Source organism: Platalea leucorodia (genome assembly GCF_965183815.1).
Source record: "Platalea leucorodia genome assembly, chromosome: 2".
Taxonomy (NCBI): Eukaryota; Metazoa; Chordata; class Aves; order Pelecaniformes; family Threskiornithidae; genus Platalea; species Platalea leucorodia.
Window position 1 is genome coordinate 2,908,903 of NC_138824.1, and position 18,397 is coordinate 2,927,299.

At 42.8% G+C, this 18,397-nt stretch overlaps 1 protein-coding gene across 6 annotated transcripts in view; it reads left to right on the plus strand.

Annotated features, from left to right (window-relative positions):
- The first annotated feature begins 296 nt into the window (after positions 1–296).
- The window catches only part of UVRAG (UV radiation resistance associated), a 102,807-nt gene continuing 84,706 nt past the window's right edge, over positions 297–18,397 (plus strand). For all 6 annotated transcript variants that reach the window (XR_014230637.1, XM_082335639.1, XM_082335640.1 and 3 more), the window contains exons 1-2: positions 297–525; positions 17,219–17,336. Coding sequence is in view for 5 of the 6 variants with exons in the window: in XM_082335639.1 (XP_082191765.1) it covers positions 445–525; positions 17,219–17,336 (199 nt within the window). In the remaining variant the exon portion in view is untranslated. The remainder of the gene's footprint in view (positions 526–17,218; positions 17,337–18,397) is intronic.

Genomic DNA, 18,397 nt, shown 5'->3' on the forward strand with positions numbered 1-18,397 from the left:
CTCCCCCCACACGTGACGGGGACGAGCGATGTCAATCAAAACCTCTTTCCTCCAATCGTCAGACGGTCCTTCAGACGCCGTCCCGCCTTCCGGAAGTCGGAGCTCCAATCGGCGCCGGCTCCCGTTCCAACGGTTTGACAGAGGCCGAGGAGAGGAGCGTTGATTGGCGTTCCATTCAGCCAGTAGCGTCTCAAGGACGCAGCTGGGCTCCCGCCTCCGTGGAGCGCTGGCCAATGAGCGAGCGGGACGCTCCTTCCCTCCCGCCCCCCGCCGCCCGCCCCCCAGCACTGCGGTAATATGGCTCCGTAGCGAGCGGCCCGGGCCGGTGCTGCTGCCGCCATTAACCCCTGGGTGCCCGGTGGCGGCGGCTGGGGGGAGAGAGCGGCCCGCGGGGCTCATGCGCAGGCGCTGCAGCCGTTGCCCGGCCGTTGCCCTGCCGTGAGGATGAGCTCGGCCGCCGGCCCCTCCGCCTTACCCCCGGGCTCCGCCACCCGGGCCTTGCATGTGGAGCTGCCCTCGCAGCAGGTACGGCGGGCCTCAGCTGGGGGGCTGCTCCCTGAGGTGAAGGGGGATTTCTCCTTGAGGTGTGGGGTGCCCTGAGGTGAAGGGGGGGTTTGCCCTGAGGTGTGGGGTACCCTGGGGTGAAAGGGGCGTCCTCCCTGGGGTGTGGGGTGCTCTGAGGTGAAGGGGCGTTCTCCCTGAGATGAGGTGTCCTGAGGTGAAGGGGGGTGCTCCCTGGGGTGTGGGGTGCCCTGAGGTGAAGGGAGGGTGCTTCTTGGGGTGTGGGGTGCTCGCTGAGGTGAAGGGGGGGTGCTCCCTGGGGTGTGAAGTGCTCCCTGAGGTGAAACGGGGGTGCTCCCTGGGGTGTGGGGTACACTGGGGTGAAGGAGGGGTGCTCCCTGAGGTGTGGGGTGATGTGAGGTGAAGGGGGGGTGCTTCTTGGGGTGTGGGATGCCCTGAGGTGAAGGGGGGTGCTCCCTGAGTTATGGGGTACACTGGGGTGAAAAGGGGATGCTCCCTGAGGTGAAGGGGGGGTGCTCCCTGCGGTGTGGGGTACACTGGGGTGAAGGGGGGGGTGCTCCTTGAGGTATAAGGCGGGGGCTCCCTGAGGTATGGGGATGCCTGAGGCAGAGTCCCTGAGCTGATGGAAGGAGGGTCTCTGAGGCAAAGGGGTTTTGAGCACCCTTCTCTTGGGCTGCTAGGAAAATAAGAGGGTAAGGTCCCCTTTGGCTGGGGGCAGGGGTCTGTTCCCCTCTCCTGACAGTACTGGAGAGTCAAGGGGGGGGGTCCCTCTCCCTGAGAGGCTGCTTCTGTGCCTGTAGAGGTGCTGGGTGCAAACTAAAGCTGGGAGCTGTGGCATAGAAAACACCCAGATAAATTGGCTTTAAGCTTGGGTACCTGATGAGGCGGGCGCAGCTGGGGTGCCCTCTCCTCTCCTGTGGTGTCTCTTAACAGGGTGGGGGGTTAGCACGGGTAAAACGTACAGTGTATTCTGAAAAGTGGTGAAATGTTCCCTCCCCATCACATCCTTCCTTCAGCTAACTCTGTTTTTCCTGTTTGCTGATAGTTGGCTTTTAGTTTACTGGGCAACCGTCCCACGTTTTAATTTTGGAGAGCAGTAGGAGCAAGGTTAAGTGAGGAAGTCTAGGCTCTGCATGAGGGTTTAGCAATCCGTATCAAACAAAGTCTGTGCCCTTTCCCCTCTTGCATGCGGTGACTTTTATTGTACGGAAGCTTAAACAGTAGTGGTGGAGAGGGGAATAATTACTTAGCAAAGGTATGCTTCTCTTTAGAAATACTGTGAGTCTGCACTTGAAGTTTTGGTTCATTGCCTCGGTGCAGTCGATGTTATTAAGAAGCAGGCAGGCGATCTGAGTTACTTGAGCTATGTGTTACCAGGTGTGAAAATGAAGAGTTACTAGAGAAGAATCAATAGATGTCAACTGGAAAGGAAGCTATAACTGCTCTTCGGCTAAACATGATTTACCAGACATCCACTTAGGGGCAAAGGGAGGGAATGAAGATGATGGCTCTTGGCCACTGGAGTTGTGCAAGTATTGACCCTAATTTGAGAGCAAGTACTTACTCTAAAATGTGGGCCTGTTCTATGTGAATGAACGTAAACGTGAGCACTGCTTTGGATGAACTTTACAGGGAGCAGTGGATTGTTCAGGAGATCCAAGTATGGCCTTCTGCCTGCTGAATTTTTGGTTTTGTTCTTTCCCAGCCTTGTGCAAGAACCAAGTGAATGCTGCAGGGAGAAGCCTTAGTTATTAGTCATTGGACTTCATTTGTGAAAGTGAGACCAAAACACAGGCTTTTCTCTAGGAACAGAAACTTTTGTAGGAGTTTGTAGGAGCAGAAACTGAATCATCAATTATAGGGTGTTCCAGTCAAGTAAATATTTAGTTTAAGCCACGTAGGATGCTAGTATGGGTGCTGAAGAAATGGTAATTGTGGGAAGTGTAAGGCTGTGACAAAGTCTGAGGTATTGTTTTGCTGTGTGCTCTGCAAATAGAAGGACCATGTGCTGAGGTATCTGTATGCTGTGTCAGTGCTTGCAGTCAAATCAAGAAGCTCTGAAGCTACAGTTGGATACACCGATAACAAATCATCCTCTTTCACTGTATTATCTGAGTTTAAAAGTGTGTTACTGAATTGCGAGATACCTTACCTTGAAGGGGCTATCGCCCTGGAGATCTTTTACTGCAGAATCATGAAAAAGAATGGAAAAATCCTTCCAGTCTATTGTACCACTTCTACAATGCAGAAATCTGGCTGATCCGAGTGTGGTGCTGCCTAGCGCAAGGTAATTGTTTTCTACCTGCCAGCGCAGAAATCAACTTGGTGATTTGTTTTAGTAGGCAATTTTCTCTAGAACACCCAGTGCTGCATTTTTTGACTATAAGGATGAGAGTAAGATGGTCTGAGTCATGGCTATAAATCTCCCTAAAGAACAAATTCTCAAATGTGAACTTAAGGTGAGTGCTTTTAATGACTGAAGTGACTTTTTAACGACTGAAGTGTTGAAGGTGTAATTTGGGTTTAGTCTAGATCTAATTGTGCCAGTGAGATTCACATAGATTAGAAAACAAAACTCCTTCTACTGACATGTCTGCAGGAGTGAAAAGTCATGTCTAAAACCTTTTGCCAGTCTGACAGCACTTGTATCAGACTGACTAACCTATTCTTTAACTTGTTCATTGGTGACAGGATGACCTGGGCTAGGAATGCCTTTTGCTGTTGTATTCTACATTTTATGTGGGAGAAACAGAGGATGTGGCTGTAAAGAAAGGCATCTGGTTAAGCATAAAATTCCAATTTGTATCCCTAAGTCATTGTGCCAGGATGTTGTTTTCTTTTGCTGGAAGACTGAGTCTAACAGAACTGAAAATGTGTCGTGAAATAATTGCAGTTTAAAAGCAGAGATTCTTTAGCATTGTCTCTTCCTAGTTGCTCAATGCCAGAAAGCCAGGAGTGTTGTGATAACTTACTGATTTCTAAATGCTCAAAACAAACTTTTCGGTGCTGTCATTGTAAGCAGTTCAAAGCAATGCGGGGGTGGGGGACCCAAACCTTTCAGATGGAAGGGATTGGACAAAAAATGCAGTCTTAATGCTGAGAGCCAGTCATGCTGCAGTCAAATGATTTGTTGAATGTTACTATGCTCAGTGCTGACCAAAACAGAGGTCACGAGTGGTTGTCTAGAGACAGGAAAGCACATCTTCATGGACTCCAGAACCAACTGCTCCAGCACTTCAAACTTTTCCTTCATGCTGATATTGATAGCTTTTGCTATTAATTCCAACATTAGAGAGATTGAAGCATTTAATGAACTGTGAGATAGTGTTTGAAGACCTGCAAGCTTGAACTTGTACTGCATGTACTGTTGTACAAACAGCTGTACTGATGCGCAGTTTGAAGCGAGTGATTAGGGAGTTTTAAGGAAGAAAAAGAACACATACTTTTTTTTTTTAAAAAAACAAATGATTTCCAGTCAGTCTGTCCATTCAGTCAGGTCTGTGTCCGTAGACTGAAGCATCCCTCCTGTCTAGATGGCTAAGCAGGGCATGAATAAACTATAGGTATAACTGGTTTTGGGTGGAGCAGAGGAGGATCCTCCAGAAATAATGGCTAGAACCATTTTAGAAAATGACAAAAATGTCCCCTACTACTTCATTGTGATAGATGACAGAAGAAAAGCGAGCAAAATCCAATGTGGATTGCAGTGTAGTAGGTGAGTACTAAGTCATATGTGTAACAGCTTAGTGCTTCTGTGACTTGGCTGATGGTAAAGTGGTATTTCAACGGCTCGTTCCCAAGTGGTTTGCCTGTACACCAACTGCAGGGAAAACTCTCATCAGCCGGTTGCATCTCTGCCACCAGTACTTGCCAGTTATAAGCTAAAAAGTTTGGTCTGCTTATGTTGCTAATTTCCACTGGTCTGATTGATGATCAGCTGCAAGAAGCTTTCTTCTGAAGATCATCTATGGCTTGCTGCCAAATTATGGGGGGAAAACAATACGTGATGTTTAGATTGTACATAAGGCAGTCCTATAATGGGACCACAGATCACATCCGTCTATATCCGCTTTTTTTCCCCAGGAAACTGTTCAACTCTTGGACGCGTATTATTGATACCTTGATGTAAGCAATTTTCTGCTCACGGGAGATAGCCTGGGTAATGGGGGGAAAAAAGCTAGATATTATTGATACTAGGGGATACACTAGGAGCCGTACATGGAATTAGGTCTTTTCCATCAGAAGTTTTAGTTCCAGTTCAGTGTCAGTCAATCACTTTTCGGTATGCCCTGTGTAGTGATGTCCAAGGTGGGTTTCCAAGATGGGCTGCTCAAAGACTTTGGATGTATTGCATAGGAGGGTGCGTGTGAGGGAGTCACATGTGCTCTGGTGAATATGGATGTGGTGGTGGGAAGGGAAGGGGTAAACTGTGCCACTGTGCACAGCCATGAATAGTGTTAGACCAAAGTCCCGGTGACCCAGTATCTTCTATATCTTTCAGTTCATAGACATCTCTTGTCAGATGGTGAAAGTTTCTGCGGAAAGGAGCAGCGATGAGCTTTCAGCCACAGATGTCAGGCGCAGGTGTTCAGGGCAGAGCAAAACAGAGCAAACATTTAGTGAAACTTCCCAAGGACACTCTGTAGCCTCCCTTCGCTTTCAGACTGGGATTCATAAAGAACCAGTTGGAGTTTGATGGATTCCTGGGCGCCTGAGAGCAACGCTTAGCAAATGTGGCTCCCGTGCCTTCCATACTAGCTTAACTCTGGGAGCAGTTTAGCTCGCATAGCACTGGACAGAGGTTTGAGATGATAAGGACAAGGGACCTGAACTGGTTCCATGATGAGCCACACGAGGCTTCCTTGCACTCTGAACTTCAGCAAACTGCAGAGCATCATATTTGTTTATACTCAGTGCTGATACAGACTTGTCAGACTAGATGCATCTTGATTTCATGAAATGCATGTTGGCATTTCCAGTAGCCAGGTAAAACTATCATGTGGTCAGGATACGTTGTCTCCCATCCCACCGCTGCTCAAACAGTGGGTTATCCCTGTCCTAAACCTGTTTGGCAGGGAAGGGTCCTTTGTTTTAAATACTGAAGATTAAAACCTTATTTAGGAATTGAAAAACTTCTTTCAGCCAAACAAAGTTCTGTAGCAGACCCTGAAGTGGTAGGAAGAAAATCCCCCAAAATCTACTTTGAACATGAAACCATGCTGTAATGTTTACCTTCCATGAACTGGTTGACTGTAACAAAGGGATTGAAGTAAAAGACTGTGAATGTCCTTTTCAGGTTTATACTCTTATTCCACGATCCTTCTATAAAGAAATGGGAAGTTAATGACGAGATCTTTGTATCTCATTGATGACCATAGAAGTGAAGATTCTATGCATTCTGTAAAATTTCTTGTACAAGAAATTGTTCCATTGAGCTATATTGAAAGAAATTATATATACTAAACATTTAAGATTCTTTGAGCTTTTGGGATTTTAATAATTGCATGAGTTTAATGTACGTGCTTCAGAAACTTGCGTTGCTACCCTCTTTGAACCCAGGATGCAAAGGAGTAGAAATCATGAGTGAAGTGAACTTTAAAGCAAAAGATGTTTTTTACTTCTGAAAGTACTTCTGGAAAGAACTTCCCGGGAAAAAAAGAGAAAGTACTTCTGGATTGCAGGTACTTCTGGATTCCAATAATAAATAAAATCATCTTTTCAGCAGTTGGAAGTGACAGTCCAGTGTGATCTCGTACCCTGGGTATATATTTAGATACTTGAGGTGATCCAAGTGAGTAGAGATAAAGCAAGGTGAGAAGAATATGGGTGAATTAGAACAAGGTTAAAATTTCATAGTAACTGTCTTCAAAGATGTATGCAACAACTTGGCTCACATGGCAGAAATGAATGATTCAAAGTGTGCGGGCAAATGAGTTTGAGAGGTCTTGTGTGCGGGAGAAGCGAAGAAAGGTACTGGACGGGCTCAGGGCTGCATGTGAACTAGTTTATCAAGTAAAACAGTGTGAAAAGAGCATCTTTTCTTTTTCAATGGTTTTATGTAGCTGTTGTTATGTATTCCACTGAGTAATATGAAAACAAAGACTGACACTTAAATATTTTACTTCCCCTTTCCTACTAAATATGCTGGGGGAAATCAGAGTAGCGAATGGAAAGTGTCGTATCTGAATATTGCTTTCACTTCTCCTTCACATGCACTGTCTTTAAACGCTGAGTGGGGAGGGAAGTGTTGCTCCAGTAAAACACCACAATGTGAGTGTTGACCTAGTGATCTTATACAGTTGTATCCATGTCCAGCTGTATCAATGTCTAGCGTTTGTTGGAGATAATGTGGAGGAAATAGTTGTTAAAGTTACTGTAAAACTGGAATTGCAGCCCAGAAGATTGGCCGTTAATCTGGGGCTGGATTTTTGCTCTCTACAATGTAATTATTTTTTTTTCTAAGGAATGCAAGTGTGTTTTGCAGACTGGATGATCTGTCAACAAGTTAGAGACAGACCGTTCTGTCAGAAAGTTGTAGTAAATCAGTTTTGATGCTTTATTTGGGAGATATGTGGGGGGTTAGGGAATATTCTCAATCGACTGAAGGAAAGGTCTTGGTAGCTGGTAACTAAAGACTCATTCCTTATTAATGGAGAGGCTTACTGGTTTGCCCTTGGTTTGTCATCCAATAACATGGTAAACATTTATATGCTTCAGGTTATTAATCAGCATATGCTGTTTGCTTGTGCAACTTGGTGCATACTTAAAATCAAGTGGTTCTTTAAGGTCAAAAGTGCCTTTGCTTTGATTTTGTTGATGCTTTATTCCATAAGGCACTGTCCGCTTTTTGGGTCCTGAGCATTATCTTGTTTTCCATTGCTTAATTGGTATTCCTAGGTCATTTCCACAGCTAATACGGACTAATGCTCTCTTGCCCAAGGTGATGTTGAGGCTTAAGGGACTTCTCTGAACTGCTACAGTGTGTTATTAATGAGGTGGGACTTGCACCCCAATGTTCTCTTTTCTACCCCATGGTATAGTTCCCATGTGGTGTCAAAGAAGCGGTTATAGTCTTTCATCTTGCGAGGCAGTGAATAGCTATTTAGACAAACCCAGGGGAAGACACCAATAAGGAAAGATGGTATTTCTAGCTGCTGCTGCTTAAAGGTCTTGGTTAAAGATGGAAAGACTGTAGGTCTAGTTCCTTGTTATTAGTATCTTATGTGAATACCTAGCAAGAGGAGCTTTACCTGGCCAGCAGTCAGTGCTTGTAAGATTTTCTTAACCCCAGTTTAGAGCAATTTTTTTTAGGGTGTGCTGACAGTTTTTATTCTTCAGAGTTGCAGTGTTTGCCAGCTCACTTGGTCTGTTGCTCTTGATGTTGTAGTGACCATAACCAAACACAGCTGTCGAAACAATACACAGAAAGAACTTCATTTGCCTAAGTCCCTGCATGGGCTTATGATTTTGCTTTTGAACCCTTTCTGCTAACATTACATTTAAGTAGATTTTGAGTCTTGTTTTGTCACACCTAACTATCCCGTTTGTACCCTAAGACTGAATACCCATGTCTTCTGTACCTGTCCGTACCTTATGTTTTTAAATAACAGGCTCTTTCAGTCTTTATGCAGCGATGAGCACAAATTTTGGATGTGGAAAGAAGGACAAGGGTGCAGAAAATTAGTGAAGACTGTGAACACTGTGAGCTTGCATTGAATATCGGTCTTGGTCTTGGTTGTCTCATTGGTTCTGAGCTCTAAAATAGCGGTGTAGATTTTCTACGTGTGATTATGGTGTACAAAGAGAAGTTTTCTTGCGCTTGCTGAACCGTTACCGGCTGTTGACATCATTGCTCTGAGGCAGAAGTTGAGTTCTGAGTTGCTCCCCAGTGTAAATTCAGGTATTTAGTGAGGAAAGAGTTTAGTGGGCTAGCTAGTAATGTTGCAAGGGAGGATAGTCCAAAGGACTTAGCTACCTTTTAAGAGTAATATATAGCTGTCTTAATTTTTTTCAGTTATTGTGTAATTAGCTCTCTTGATTATTTTCCGATACCGCTGTTGCTGTTTTAATTAGCATTGAAGGAGCAGGTTGTGCCATAGACTGACATATTTTGTTGGATAGAACGTTGACTTCACACGTTGCATTCTTTAACTCTGGGTTGAGCTAATGAAGGGCTCTTTTGTGTTCAAGTAGCTGGAGAATAATTATACTTCTGCATGGGTCATGTCAAATATAGAGATGTTCCTTAGTCTTCCTCTTTCACTTTCTTCTTGTGTGAATTAGGGGAGACTCGATGTCTTTTGGGCAACATCTTCCATTTGCTGACTGTCCTTGTTGAAGCTCCCAGGGCAGTACAGAAGCAGGAGTAGCTGTGGTGGAATATGGATGATTAGGAACCTGTATTGAGCCTTAATGGGTTCAAGTGAAAGCTTCTTAGATGTTTTCTGTCTAAAGCGAATGTTTCAAAAGCCTTTTAGATGCCCATGAGTGTAAAGGAACCTTGATTTAAGGAAGTGTAAACTAAAATCCACACTTGCATGTCTGTGAAAACTTTGAGCCCATGTTGATGGAAATAGTTTTGACTTTTCTTGTGGTCATTTAGTCTGGGTAAATCACACTGCACAGATTCAATGTGTCTCATTCCTTGCATCAAATCTTTAGGAATGTGAGGGAAGAAAGTGCTGTATGTGTGTATGTTGCATCGTCACAGGAAAAAAATGCAGCTACATTCCTGCTGTGCATCTTTGAACTGGTGTTGGCCTCAGGTATGATTCATAGCAGGCATCATTTTTGAAAGAGTGTTGCCAGAAACCAGCTAAGCCTTAGAAAGGGAAATGAGTTACTGAACTGCTGTTGAATCCCATCACTTGACGTGAAGACATTGAGATACGAAGGGGCTGCAATTATAAGGAGATCCACAAGCGATTCATTGAACTAATGGTGGTTGTGTAGCTTTGAGGGCCTTGCTATCTTCAAGTGTGTACTGGAAGGACATTAAAATAGAATTCCAAAAATTCCTTATGGTGTGTCCTACAAAATTGCATATCAAATGCTTCTGCTTTGCTTCTGAAGTGAATCTGAAATCACGTGTGATTCTCTTGACTCTGAGCTGTCAAAAACTGAACAGTGGAAAACTGTTTAATTACAAAACTTCTAAAAAAATCTTCCTAGCAAGCATGTAAATTGGAGTACAAGCATTTTCTTGTCCTTCCTGTGGTTTTAAGTAACAACACATCCGAATAATATCTAAACTTCCCACTGTATGTTCCTTTGCTCTTAAAGGCTTTGCGTACTGCAGCAGACTTGTCCCAAACCTTCTGCGAGGTACCCTTTTTTTTTTGTAGTGGAGTGTGTCAAATTGGGAAAGCAAGGCAGCTTGAAAACTTATATAAAATTGAATTAAGTTATGAATTCTTGTCTACCATTTGACTTCCAGGAACTCGGATCACGTAATTGCTACTTAATATTCAGACTGGTACGGATATGTGAAAGCAAGTCGTTAGTGACAATCTGAGGAAGTAGGAAGTTGTAATAACGAGGTGTAGAGCAGTGCTGTGATAATAAATAATGCTTATGTTGGCTAAATACAGTTCATATTTTGATAGATTTTTTTTTTTAGAGCTAGAGCTTTTATGCTGTTTAAGAAAAGGAAAAAAAACCAAACCCAACCTGACTGCTGTGAGCTACAAAGCATAGAGCCCTGTGTTTTCCTGTGACTTAATTATGACAAGTATTCAGAGACCCAAATGGCTGACCTTGCAAGCTCCGTTTTGTTAAGTTCGAAACAACTACGTTTGCTGTAGTAACATTTTTGTGTTGCTAACTAATCTTTGCACCCTGCTTTAATGCTAAAATAGTTGGAAGGATTTTGCTTAAATTCTTCCAGAGCTACTGTGGGTCGTCAAGCAAGCAAGCAAGCTAGGAAACTCACGTGAAAGCCAGGTAAAACCAGAATACATACCAGCTTGTACAGAGGTCAGAGCTGATCCTGACCCGAGAAGAATTTATGGAATATTCGTCTTTGAAACAATCAGGAGGAGGACAGCAGTCTGAAAATCAGAGATGGTGTCCAGAGATGAAGAGCATGTCTTGGTGTTTATGTTAAAAACTATCTGATAGGTAGGATGCTCCATTGAAGGCTGAGTTAGGAGAACTGGTGCTGAAATTGTAGCCAGTGTTGAAAGTCCTGTACAGGACGTCTTCTGGAGAAAAAAGGATTGCTTTTCAGGTAATCAGGCATCTGTGAGAACCCTGGTTTGCTTTTGGCAACTTTGGGCTTTTTAAGTAATTTCTGTAAATTTTGACTTTGCTTATACAAGATGGTTTCCCAGCCTTCTTACGCTGGTTTTTACCCTTGTATTTACACTTCAGGCAAAAGTGAGGTTGTTTTCTTTTCCTCTTTTTCTCCCTCTACTTGTTCTTTGTTTAATCAGAAACACTTTCTTGAACCTGTATGATGCACTTTACATGGGTTATATGGGATGTCACCAGGAACGCGGAGGTGGTGAGGTCGGGGGGAAAAAAAAGCCTTTTTCCAATCCAGGTGCAGATTTATAAAAATTTCTTCCTGGCCAATTGAATTTAAACTTCATTCTGGAAAAGGTATTCAAATTTATGAAGTTATTTAAAAATCAGACTATGCCAACAGAATTTCTGAAACTTGCTCACGGGCATGGATGCAGTAGGCCTACTGTCATTCTTTTATTAACATCTGAAGGAGTTTTCAGCCCTAACCCCCCTTTCACAGAGGGGCTGTATGACAGCTAGCGTCTTGGGTGGCTGTTGCTGGAAGAAACTAAACTGCCTGCCTTGAGATTAGGTCCTCCTTTGACACCTCTGCAAATTGACTTAACGTGTCAAAATGCTAGTGTTTCTGCTGGGAGCAAGAATTTGTGAAGAGTTTTTCTGAAAGAGCCAGTGCTAAAGAGGGCAGACCATGCAGCTGGGAGAGAGGGCAGGAGGAGGAGGCAGATGTGGGACAGAAAGGAGACAGACCTCCCCCTTTTCCCAGCACTGAGCCATTAGATCATCTCAGCTGCTAATAAAATGATAGGCTCCATGTGATAAAGAATAAAGCTTAGCTGTTGCCCATATTAATGACCGGAGCTTCACAATTCATACTTGGAGCCTGAGCTCCTAAGTGTGGTAGATCAGTAGCGAAGATAGAAGAATGGTGTTTGGCTGTGTTCTCATCCAGCATGGATGTACTTGCATTATTATTTTTTTCCCAGGGTCATTAGGTTCTTGTAAGAGAATAAGAAAGCAGTTAAGGTGGAAGAGGAGTCAGAACTCTCTGTGCTTGTTTTTTGCTACCCATTAGGTGACCTTGGACAAATAATTATGAAATTCCATGAATACTTCAGGCTGTTGTAGGTAGTCGTTGTTCTCCTTGTGGTTCCACGAACAGCCCAGACCTTTTGTTAACAACAGTGCCCTTCTCTCTCATTTTGACTTATTCCCTTTTCTTCCCTTCCTCCCCAGCCCCCATCTCCGCGGTGATTTTTATTAATGGTACCAGAATGTTAGACTTAACCCAACAAAAAAAACAAGTGAATAGCTTTGTCATTTCAGTTTCCCAGGCTCAGAAGGAAGCAGAGCGTGGTGTCTGGATCAGTTTAAGCCATCAAGAAACTGCAGGGTTAAAAAAAAAAACCCAAACAAACCTCTGCTGCCTTCTACTCCTGCCTGCCTTGCCCTGCTTTTGTGGTGGGCACATCTGTGTAGCTGTAGTGAGCTGAACTGGGGGAACTTAAAATTAACTTCTTTTTTGCCAGTTGTAGCTTGAATAAATTCTCTGACCCTCACTGTGAGTCTGCACAAATGCACAAGAAAATATTATGTGGGATGGGAACAAGTGTCTAGATGCGGAAGGTGGTATTTTAGACAGAGGTAGTGAAAGATTATGGTATCTTAGTGTTGAGGGAGCTAAAGCATGAAGGGACTGGGCGGTTTCAGTCCTTTAAACCTCAGAAGACTTGATAGACTGAAGAGTTCTGGGATCATCTGATGAAAAAGCAAAGTATTAACAAGGCTGTTGATCAAAATACTTTATTCTGTAGCAGCCTGACTTGTTTATGGCCTGCGGTAAATCTGGAGAGGTTCCCAGAAAGTCATTGAATGGGAAAACTAGATACATTAAACAACTGATAATAGTTCTTCAGAATGATGAAAACGGAGTGCTTTTCTTAAATAAGAAAAAAGACCTCTGGCTTTTGAGAGAAGCTGGTCATTGCTGAGCGTGGATGGTCTTGCTGCACTCCGTCGCGGCTCTGTCAAGAGGCTGCTGTTGAATTTCGGGAAGCCAGTTTTGTGGCTCTGCAGGCGTGAGAGATGAAACCTGGTGGTAGGCTCTGCTCTTCTGATCACTTCTAAAGCTTTCCTGATCAGCCTCTATGTATCTTTGGGATAGCTGTATGTTTATAACTTGCGATATCTTTACCTCCAGCAGTGTTTTTAAAATATATGCTACAGCTCAGGATTTCTTCTAAAGGAAAATTAGTGCATCTCTTCTGGTTTGTACTCACTTATTTTCAGCGTAGAAGGAAGCACTAATTTCTTTCATGTAGGTCAGCACAGAGTTGCTGTGTAGCAGTTGCTTTTACTCAATTACAGCTTAGATTGGCAATTAAATCAAATGATAACAAGGCCTACTGTGTAATTTCACTGCTCAATTGACTTTCTTGGGAAGTGCAAAGGGCTAGGACAATTGTGGTAATCAAAATAACTTGGGTGTCACAAACCCCCTAGAAGGAGCTGCTAAACCTGCTCTACTGCTCTGCTAAGGGATGATCCAGGTACGCCGTCATTCAGGCTGCCTGCGCTAAATTCAGAGCTCTTGGAAAAGTTAAATGCGCTTTTTAATGGTATCAGTTCTGCTTGTCAGAGCTTACCTAAATCAGTGCTCTGCTGAAAAATAACTTTTTTTTTTGCAGTGTGATATCTTAAGATGCCTGGTGTAGTGTCTGAGATCTTCAGTAGTGTTACTGACAGACTGTCAACTGTTTGAGGAGATAGCAGTGAGAATTATCTATACTCATCTGCATATTTTGCTTATCTTTTTTATGAAAGCAGATCCTGCACTATCAGCTTGCAAACACAGCTGGCTTGTTTTAAGTTATGTGACTCATGAGGCTGCCAAAGCTCTTATGTTTTCTAGCACTTGTATTTTGATTTTTAAACTGGGCTTTTTGGAATGGCTGTTCTAGTTGCACAGCATCTCATCTGTGGGGATCCCTCCTTGCGATAAAGATTTCTTGATATTTGTGTAGAAAGAGCAAATAGCTAAAACTTGTCTCTGATGAGAAGTGACTGCTTATTCCCACTTCATCTAAAAGAAAAAGGAAATGAAAGAACTCGGGATTATTTGCAGCTACCGTGTTTAGTGTAACGGGTCACTTCTTCGTAAGAGTTGCTTTTGCAGTTTGAAATGCACCGATACCTCATGGTGAACTGCTTTTCACTTCGCTTGTAGCAGTGCCAGGCTGTACGTAGATCCTCACGTATTTCAAGCTGGTGGTTTCATTTACGTGGTCCTGTCTGCCTTCGGCTGCTTGTTGCTGCACCGTCCCCTCTTCCATCGGCACAGCTGCTTGTACAGCCACATTGGGAACCACACTGAGGAACTAATCCGGTGAAACTAACCCAGCGAAAGAGAGAGGTGGTTGGTTTTCCTCCAGATCGGTTCCCCAGTGTGATTCACTGAGCAGCTGCACAAGTGCGTATTTATGGTGGTAGAAATGAGGAGGGCGATGCCGCAGTGCGAATCAGCAGCGGGGGCTGGCAGCAGGGTGATTTGGCTGATGCCGGTGATAGCTGAACTACAGCACAGGGGAGTTTTTTGTTTTTTGAGCAAAAATGATATGAAACCCATAGGAGGTAACACTTAATAGAGATTTGAAAATTCCCTCAAAATAATACTTATTGTTTGTCACAGAACAGCTGCAAGGCCTTGATGAAGAATTTGAGAGCCTATTTGAACTGGCTTTTGGATATGTCTTCGTAGCTGATGGTCTCCAGGCAAAAGCTAATTATCGTTGGTCAGGAGAGGTTAATTAACTCTGAATGCTGCCTCTGTAGAGTTCTGAGGAAATCTGAATACTGCAATATAATATCACTGACACTGTAGTGGGCAAACTGGAAGGTTTATTTTCAGGATCCAAGTCCCTCTGTCATCGTGACCTCATGCTAAAGAATGTGAAGAAGAAAATTGTCCATGTAATTGGAAACTTGTTCTTTATCGGCTAGGCTAAATGGACAAGTAATGGGACAGGAGGGAGGAGAGTGATGACTAAATTGGTGATTTAAATAGACATTCATTACCTGTTGCATGTTGAGTCCTGAACTGTGTTGTGGTCTCACAGCCCCAAATTTAATGTTCCTCTTCCAACTGGTTTGGGAGAAGACGACTTCAGACTTGGAGATAAATTCCAGACATTGAAGAGTGCAAAGAAGTTAGAAACCATGGAGATAAGGACTCCGCTCTTGTCCGGAGATGCAGCTGTGGGTTATGACACTACAGTTTTTTCCAAACCTCATTGCATACAGTGAAAGACGAGAAACTTGTTTGTCTTTGCTTGAGGGCTACTTCATTGTAACGTACTACTTAAACCAGTCACACAACTAGTTTGCAGTCCTAAAAAGACCTGGAGAAAGTTGCCCTCTTTGTTAGATACAATGTGGGCTACTCTTCTTGGGTTGTAAGGGATTTAAAAAAAAAAAAAAATATGAAGGGGGAAATGAGTATGGTAGGTGATTGATTTGTATGCTACTGAAGTTAATTAAGGGAGAGATACGGCACATAAAACCCTTAAATCATTTTTATAGGGAGTGCAATGTACATTCAAAGCCATTTCTTAAGGAGTATTTAAGTTGCTCACAAAAATGGCAAGCAAAACTACACGACTTTAAGGTTAGATTTGAAATAATGTACAAAGTCCATATAGGTTTTCTTAAGTGAGGCTTAATCTTCCCGTTGACATTTTTGGTATCAATTTCTAACAAAATAAGACCATGTAGTTCTGCAATTAAGCACCTTAGGAGGTTGTTATTTTAGCATGTACATGCAATACAAAATTAAAATAGAGGTATCTGGGCGTCCCGTCTCAGGCTCTGTTTTTAGTCTAACTGATAGTCAGACTTTGCAGGAATGACTCCACTGGTGGTTTTGAGTCTCTCACATGAACAGAAATTTAATATTATTCTTACATATTTCCAGGAAGGAAAACTAATATATCACTTAAGCGCTATTAAGTGATATAAAGTGTCATATTGTGATTCCAAAACAGATGATGGCCTTTCAACTCTTGTTAAAAGCCTTTTAGGAGAAGCTGCAAACACAAAAGCTGTCTTCTGGTTTCGAAAGCGTTTTAAATCCGGTTTTGGTCAACGCGAGCGTGTTCCTTTTAAGGTGGATCCAGACTCACAAATTAACAAGCTTTTGGGAGAAAGAAATATGCTGTAAAATGAAATCTGTGGTAAAAGGAGACAGTAAACCGGTTGTTTGAGGTTTGTAGGTGGTTTGTGGTGATCCAAAAAGGATAGGGAGCCATTTGTCAACACCCCCATGGGCGATGGGCGAGACACTGGTAGGTTGAGAGATTGATTGGGAGAATATGATACTGCAGGATTTGGTGAGAACTTTATATATTTGAAGTGGCAGTTTGCCGAGTGCTAAGTTCATAGTAGTCTGTTTTAAGCATGCAGGGGTTTTCAAAGTTAAAATAAGAACCACAGCGAAGCTGATTTAAGAGTGACTGGGCAGTCCTACAAAATTGGTTTGACTAGTTCAATTTAACAATAAGCTAGTAATGTTAAATATTTGTCAAAGATGAAGGGTGTAGTATGCTTTGAAGCTGAGGATTTTAGCCACAACTATTAAAGCTATTTGGCACTTGGGGGGGGGGGGGAATTAATTCAATCTGACAATTTTTGTTCGAGATACAGTATTGTAGCAAACTAACATAGTGTTGGGGTTGGATGAAATCACTTAAACTAAAGATTTTAGTGACATATTCCAGTGTATCCAATCCAAGAGAAAAGGACTCAGTTATCCAAGCAGCAGGTAGCTGACGGACATCACAAATTTGACTGTGCCCTTAATTTTTCCCTGAAAATCCAGATATGTCTTTCTGATGTATTTTACTTTTATTTGAGGTTGTTACAGCAGGTTCCAGGATTACTGTGAATTCAGGAAGCTTTGTTGAGCCAGTTCCTTATGGCTCTGGATTAGGTGGTGGTTTATGTTGGAGCTCTGTGTCCATTAGTGCTTGTTGAAAGTAGCTTTGGCTCGGAAGCGTTTCCAATGTGATGATGCAGAACACCTGGGTGATGCTGCTGCTGTTTGATGCTAGGAGTGTCACATATTTGCTTGAAACTGCTCGAATAGTTGGGGTGATTTAGACATGTGGAATAAAAATTGTATAGGACATGAGTGAGAGTAGCTTGTCTCGTGTATCAGTGTTGCTTAATCTGAGCTCGTAGGTGCTAGTTGTTGCTTGTCCAGTCAGTTTCCTGTGGCTTTGCTGAATGCTTATTGTTCACACTAGCTTTCTGCCAAAGAAAATAGAGTGTTTGGTGGGATTTTTTTTTGACAACAGTGCTTTGGGAATCATTAAAATGCTTTAATACAAAAAAAAGGGGTTCAATTTCAATCTAAGAAAGTTCTTTAACTATTTACGTTTTTTTTTCTTCTTTTTAGCGCCGGCTTCGTCATCTTCGGAACATCGCTGCACGTAACATTATCAATAAGAATGGCTATCGTCTCTTGGATACGTACTTCACGCTTCACTTGTGTGATAACACCAAGATATACAAAGGTAAACCAGGCTTGCTATCAACTCTTTTGCTAGTTAATCTTTGAATTCTTATGTTACAAATTCTCTGTCCTTTTTTTGCCCTGACAACCTGCTGCCACTATTTGTATCACTTATACTAACAGTGGAAAAGAGCTCTTTAGTTTCCTGAACTTCGTAAAAGCTTACGGTGTTAGCAGGCAAGGAAGCAAACCAGATGACAGATGTGGTAGTCTCTTAAATCAGCCTCTTTTTGTTGTTGCTCTTCTCTCCCCCCCACCAATAACTTAAGAAAACTGGAAATTTCCAAGAGCACAGAAAACTTTTGGAGCCTTAGTTGCTTTGGGTGGGGGAGAGCGTTCCACTCTGCATGCCAGTTATTTTACAGAGCATAAACCAGCACTTACTACTATCAAAGTTTTCCAAAAATAGAATCGTCAGCCAATGACAAGAAGCATCCAGGCATTTGTTCTGCGTTTGATAACTGTGTTTAGAGTGTTAGATCTCATTTTTCTTTAATGCTTTGCTTTCCACTACAATGTATAGTGCTTCATTGTGGAGAGATGTTATTAAAGATACATTTTTCTAAGCTCCTTTTGATATGATCAGTAGTTGGAGCTTTGCAAACGAATTTTGTTTGTCTCCTAATTTTTATTTTCAGCTTTGTGCAGTTGAACCTTGCTTTTTTTCAAGGTCGCTGTTTTAGAAGGATAAGAATACATAACTTGAGCTTGCTGCCTGGACCTTCTTGGGGTGGTTGGTTGAACCTGTAACTGATCACTGTTTCCGCAGTGTTTGGTGTACGACACTGTTCTGCACTCTATCAAAGCTTTATCCTTGGACGCCAATGGACCGAGGGATAGTGTACAAAATCTGTATTGCAGCCTCCAGAGCTGTCTACTTAAAGACTTTAAGCTCTTATTTTGGCTGGGAAAGCCAAGGTCCATGTGTCAGCAGTTGCTTATTTCCATTTAAATAGAGGGTTCTTGGCACCTCCTTGAGGTAATTTGGCTGTTCACTTTCTAAGCATCTGGAACAGGTCACCCTTGCTCTTCAGGAAAGCAGTGCAATTAGTTTATCCGTGC